General features: G+C 48.5%; 1 protein-coding gene across 8 annotated transcripts in view; it reads right to left on the bottom strand.

Annotated features, from left to right (window-relative positions):
* Positions 1–6,315, bottom strand: part of DTX2 (deltex E3 ubiquitin ligase 2) — a 39,878-nt gene that overhangs the window by 24,345 nt on the left and 9,218 nt on the right. For all 8 annotated transcript variants that reach the window (XM_019646893.1, XM_019646899.1, XM_019646898.1 and 5 more), the window contains one exon: positions 2,447–2,803. In XM_019646893.1, the coding sequence (XP_019502438.1) occupies positions 2,447–2,714 (268 nt within the window). In that variant the 5' untranslated portion in view covers positions 2,715–2,803. The remainder of the gene's footprint in view (positions 1–2,446; positions 2,804–6,315) is intronic.

The raw sequence follows: 6,315 nt of genomic DNA, 5'->3' as shown, positions 1-6,315 counted from the left end.
ACATCCTCCACAACTAGACTGAAGAACAAAAGGACAGCAACTTGTCTGTTCCCCTTCCCCCAATTCCCCAGCGCTGTTCCCATCCCCCCAATTCCCCATTAAAAAATATATATATATATATTTCTAATGATGAAACCTATATAGCCTCACTTAAAAAAACTGCAAAGAGGGCCAGCCCAGTGGCTCAGTTAGTTAAGAGCTCGCTCAAGAGTGTGAGCTCTGAGCAAAAACGGTTCAATTCCCGGCCCGAGCTGAGCTGCTGCTGAGCTACCAACAGGTGGCAGGATGGCTCAGCTAAAAAATCCCCAAAAAACTGCAAATAAAAAAGTATAAAGAAAATTAAATCATCCATAATCCAACCTCCAAGAGAAAAGCGCACAATTTATATTAGAATGCATTTCTTTCCATCTAGTCTTCCACGCACATACATTCAGGGAGCTGACAATCATAGTGAAAACTTTTCCAGCTATTTTCATGTATTATGCCGTATTTCTTGTGTCTCTAAAACTCTGTAAAACTCCTTACTAATTGTTACATAATTCTCTTACATGGATGTACCACTCATTCCCTTTGACTTCTCAAGTAGCAACTGTTGGGTAACACCCTGTGGTTAGCTTATATTCTTAATAAAATCAAAGCTGAAGATTAAGGAGAAAAAAAAAATCAATTTGGACCATGATCCCAATAGCATTTGCCAAAAGATGACTGCAATTACCTTCTACCCAGTCTCCAGCAGCCAGAGGGAAACAACCCCAGATCAGATATGTCACTTCTGTGCCCAAACCCCTCCATGGCTCCCTTTCAGAATAAAACCAGTCCCTTTAATGGACTGAAAGCCTTGCACAAGCCGCCCCTCCCTCCTTCCCTTCCCTCAGGTCTGGCTCCATCCCTTGCCAGTGCCACCCAAGCTCAAATTTCAAAAAAACCTCTCCCAACACTTCACATTTCCATTCCCTGGTTAACACTTGCTGCTATCTAACACAATAACAGCTTACACAGTATTTATCTTGTTTGCTGCCTTTCTCAGTTGCCTGCTAAGATCATGAAGGCAGGGACTTTTCTCTGTATCCAACTGATTGGAAGGCTTAGTTCTTACTCACTGATACAGGGATCAAAGCAGGGTTTCTCAGTCTCGGCACAAGTGACATTCTGGGCCAATAATTCTTTGTCATGGGGCCGGTCCTGTGCATTGTAGGATGTTTAGCAGCATCCCTGGCTTCTATCCACTAGATGCCAGTAGCACTCCGCCCCACAGTCATGACAATCAAAAATGTCACCAGACATGGTCAAATGTCTGGGGGGACAAAGTCACCAGAGGATTAAAGGTTCAGGGCACAGCTCTGGGAGGAAGTTGGTGGCTCCATTCTCAGTAGTACTGATCAAAACATACAAAAAAAACCAAACCTGAGTGCACAGGACAGTGAAGTAACTTACCCAGGTCCCACAGCTATGGTGCACTGGAGCCAGAACTCATGTCTAGACCCTTTTAGCTAGCATGGCACACTACCTCTGTGCCAGCTGCCTGCCAGAGAGAGCCTCCCATCTCTGCAGGAGGAGGCAGGCATTTCTGGTTTGGGAGATGGGGGAGAAGGGCTGGGAGGGCCCCTGCACTATGCTCCCAAGGCACCCTCCAGATGTACAGTAGGTCCTCAAATAACGAATAATGTCATTTCATTCAAATGTTGATGAGATGCCATAGGAACTTAATTCTTGTTTATATCTATTATCCTGTGGTAAAATTGGTTTCATTACACGTCGTTTCACTTAAAGGTCACAGGGGCCGGCTGAGTGGCGTGATGGTTAAAAACTGGCTTGGGACGCCAGAGGGCCCCGGTTCGGATCCCATATATGAGGGCCAGTGACACTGCCCTCTACAGCTAAGATGCTGAACAACAGCTCAACCTGGAGCTGGGCTGCCGTGAGTCACTGGCGACGGCGTAGGCTGCAACCCCTGTGGCAGTGGGTTGCCATGGGCTACCGTATGTAGCCAGCAGCCAGCGTGAGCGGCCAGCAGCCGCAGTGAGTGAGCGGCCGTCCAGAAGCCGGCGACTGATCTGCCTCGCCAGGGAAGAGCACAATGATGGTGTCAACTTGGGCCAGTGAAGCAACATCCTCCACAACTAGATTGAAGAACAAAACGACAGCAACATGTCTGTTCCCCTTCCCCCAATTCCCCAGCACTGTTCCCATCCCTCCAATTCCCCAATAAAAAAAAAAAATCTTAAAAAAAAAAAAAAAAGTCACAGAACCTATCGACAATGTTAAGTGAGGACTTCCTGTACATCTCACATTTGTGGTACCTGCTATCACGCAGGACCCGCCCCCCAACTATGTGCATTTCAGGGGCACGACTAAGCTCTGAAAATCAGTTTTGTCACCCCAATACCTAGCATGGCCCCTAGCCCAAAGCAGGCACTCGGACTCATACTAGAGGCAGATGTCTTACCAGTATCCTGGCGGAACTGAGTCCAGCTGGGGAGGTCGATGATGTAAGGGGCCAGTGAGGGGTCAGCTTGGCCTAAGGGAATGCTGTGGGCCAGGCTCCCAAGCCCAAAGCGCTGGCCCTTCTGCTGGACAAACTGCTGCTCGATGTAGCTACAGACAGCGGCACTGTAGGGATGCCAGATGCCCAGCCCATCCTGCCACTCCCACACGGCCACAGCCACGGGGCTGGTGTACACCTGAGCCAGGGAAGGGCTTGGGGCCATGGCCATCTTCCCCAGGACTCCCTCTGCTTTCCCAAACGGCTTCAGACCACTCTGGGCTGCAGTCTCCAGTTCATTGCCCAGTGCTTCCAGCAGATCTGTAAATGAGACAAACGAGCAGTTATCGATACAAAAAGTGGCCCTGCCAGAGTCAGCCTCAGTGCAAGGAAAAAAAAATTATGCTTTTCCACAGTCACTTTCCCCCCTAATATCTCAAGGGCATCGTGAACCAAGTACCTGATTTGTCTTTTTGCTCAGACGGCCAAGAGTTAATCAAGCAGTCTACCTACCTCTGCAAATGCTCAGGAAGATACAGTGAAGTGAATTTTGAGTGCTCATCATTGGCCCAGCTTCTGCCTTTTTATCAGTAATATCCCTCTAGACCACTACTAAATGTTCCCTTTTATACTGGATGTATTTTTGTTTGTTTTTAATTAAAGTTTATTGGGGTAATAATGGTTAGTCAAGTTACATAGGTTTCAGGTGTACACTTCTGTAATACATCATCTATATATCACATTGTGCATTCACCACCCAGAGTCAGTTCTCCTTCTATCACCATATATTTGATATACTGTATGAATTTTTATGAGTCACTCCAAATCCCTGTGGACTGAGGTCATGATGACCCCTTACACCTGTGTGAGGACTCTGTAGTTTCCAAAGCAGGTTTATCTGTGAGGCCCAAACAAACTACAGGCAACAGATGGGAAAAAACTGTGTCTCAGAAAGGACTAGGGCTCAAAGACACCCAGAGGCTCAGTGGCAGAGCTGGGACTCACAGCACGGGTCCCAGTTCCACCTGGGTCTCCAGACTGCCCCAGGAGGCACTATCCCTTGATAAACATTAAAATCTCCTGGCTGCTGAAACCTGGCCTCTCTGCACCCTGTTCCCTGTGCCTGGGCCTTGCTGACGAGCAGTCAGGTCCACAGTTTACACCCACCTCTCAAGACAGTCTTCTCCCAATCACTCTACCCATCCTCTTCCCTGTATATTATCCATCAGACCTGGCCTATCATTCAGGGGGCCTTTCCCTGGACACCCAGCACATGAACTTCTCCTTTACAGCACCGCCCAGAACTCTATGCCCACATATACGTATGGGTATGATAACGTCCTGTATCTTTCCGCTCCCAACCCCCACCCCAGTGAGCAACCCAGTGAGTCTGCCCTGGCACAGCTGTATCGCCAGCCCCAGCCATATAGCCAGCCCCAGGCGTATCACCAGCTCCAGCATAGGCCTTGTCACGTAGTCTTAAACATGTTAGTTCAAAACACAGTTGAATGGAAGTGGATGATGATTCTATGCACCTGCAGCTGTTTGAAGGAAAAATAAGTCTGTGAACGCACCATATCTTGGTGGTCCCCAGAGCACCAGCTCCTAGAGTGCGAAAGGTACAGGACCAACATTTAGTGACAAACACCAAATGTACTTGTTTCATTTAAGCCTAATAGACTGACATGATAGTACTTCTCCCACTTTCTGGACAAGAAACCAAAGCTCAAAGAGATCAAGGTCTGATGAAAGGTCGCACACATACTGCTAAGTGGCAAAACAGAGAGAAAACCCAGATCCATCAGCTCTGACGCCCTTTTTCTTAAAGAGGAAAACTCAGCCTGAACTCTATGCCTTGGGCTCCACTCACAGGTCCCACTTAGAAATTGAGAAGAAGGAAGAAGAGAGAGGAACCCGCATCCCAAGCCCTGTTACAGCACGTCCATGCAGGACTGGTGGCAACAGGGTTCCCAGTCATACCATCTGCTCTGATTCCCACACAACCCCCGAAAAGCACAGACATTGATGTTTATTCCCATTTTGCAGATGTGGAAACCGAGGCCCAGGTAGTTGCAATGACAACTTGCTTACACGGACAGTAATAAGGCTGGGAGCCTGGGCTTTCACTGCTATCCCTAAGATTGCACTATTCCAAGATCAGCAAACTTCTGAGACAGAAGAGCCGCCAGGAGTCAGCAAACTGCAGCTCAAGAACTGTGGCTCTGAAGTAAAATTGAAAATGAAAATAAAACTATCATAGTTTCATTTATAAAAATTTTAAAGGATATTATTCACATAATGGTGATTATGTAAAAGTATATTTATGGCTCTCGAATAATTTTTAAATTGTTGTGAGGGACAGGATTGGCTCTTCCAGGGGTCGGCAAACTTTTGAGACGGAACGTACCCAAAGAGCCGCATGTGGCTCGCGAGCCACAGTTTGCTGACCCCTGCACTATACCATCAAGATCTCAATGAAAAGGCCCAGACCACCACCCTACAAGGAAGGCAGAGCTGGAGCAGGACATGAAAAGGAATAGTCATGGGCTCTGGCGTCAACACGCAACTGACTTACTCTACTCACTGTGTCATCCTGATGAAGGTTCCTAAGCTCTCAAGCTTGCTTTCTTTCATTTGGAAGTGGAGATACCAACATCTATTCTAAGTGCTTTTCATGGGGATCAAAGCATAGATGTGTATACAGTACCCAGCAAAGCACCAGGCACACAGCTTCAATCAGTAGATCTTGGCCTCCCTCCCTTTCCCTGTGCCTCTCAACCCCAGTACCTCCCCACCCTTCAAGTGGGGCTGAGGAGTGGCAGCCTAGGGCAGCACTGAGACGCACAGCATGAAAATGCAGGCGATGAGTCAACCCTGAAATAACTGAGCACACCTGTGGGTGCCAGGGCTGCCACTGAGCTGCCAAGTGCTCCAATAAAAGCACGTCCCACTCTGGACGATTAGACCTGGGATGCCCTCAGGCTGGCTGGCTGGTTTATTAGCTCAGTGCCTGTAATTAGGAGTCTCTGGAACCACATCCTGGTATAAATCACAGGCCTGGTTTCAGACACAGTTACTCTTGAGTCTGGACTTTCCTCCTGGCACCTCCTGGCAGGAATCACTCATCTCTCAGGCAGCAGAGGCCTCCCATATATCACCACACCTAGTATGTTCCAGCATGTCCACACATCCCCTGATGAACCAACTCGCAGAACTTTGCCAAACATCATGAGAAATACAGTTGAGAACTTTAGCTAAAGCTGTTCATGAAAATGTTCAGCCTCCATAGACCATGGGCCCACCATGGGCCAGGCCGTGTCTGAGTACTGGAGACCCAGAGATGAGGCAGTCATGGTACACAGTCCCTCCAAGCCGGCCGCTGTCCCCACTCATGCTAAGGTCTCCAGCTTATGTTCAGCCACATCAAATTCTAGCAAATGTCAGACATTCAGAGCCATTTCCCACCTCCCGGCCATTGATCCTGCTGGTGCATGTGTCTGGTCTCACTTCCTCTCTCCACCTACACCCCTCAAAAAGCATGTCCCATCTTTCCAGACTCAGCCACAGCACCCCCCTCCTGAGCCCTCTGACCCACACCCTCACCAGAAAGTGCTGACTCCACTTTCCTGAGCATCTTCACCGTACAGGACACTAATCTTTGGTTTCACGTCTATCTCCCCAATGGAACAGGAACTCCCTGAGGGCAGAGCTAGGGCTGACCCAAAACTGGGGCTGCAGCTCTTCAGTGCCCAACAGCTAAGAGGGTCTGAAACACCAGAGGACAAGAGGAAAACCTTCTACTCCAGGGTCCAGGGCATTTGAGGCACTGCCCA

This window comes from Hipposideros armiger, unplaced genomic scaffold (assembly GCF_001890085.2).
Source record: "Hipposideros armiger isolate ML-2016 unplaced genomic scaffold, ASM189008v1 scaffold_107, whole genome shotgun sequence".
Taxonomy (NCBI): domain Eukaryota; kingdom Metazoa; phylum Chordata; class Mammalia; order Chiroptera; family Hipposideridae; genus Hipposideros; species Hipposideros armiger.
The sequence above is the reverse complement of the archived record's forward strand: the minus strand, read 5'-3'. Positions and strand labels throughout refer to the sequence as shown.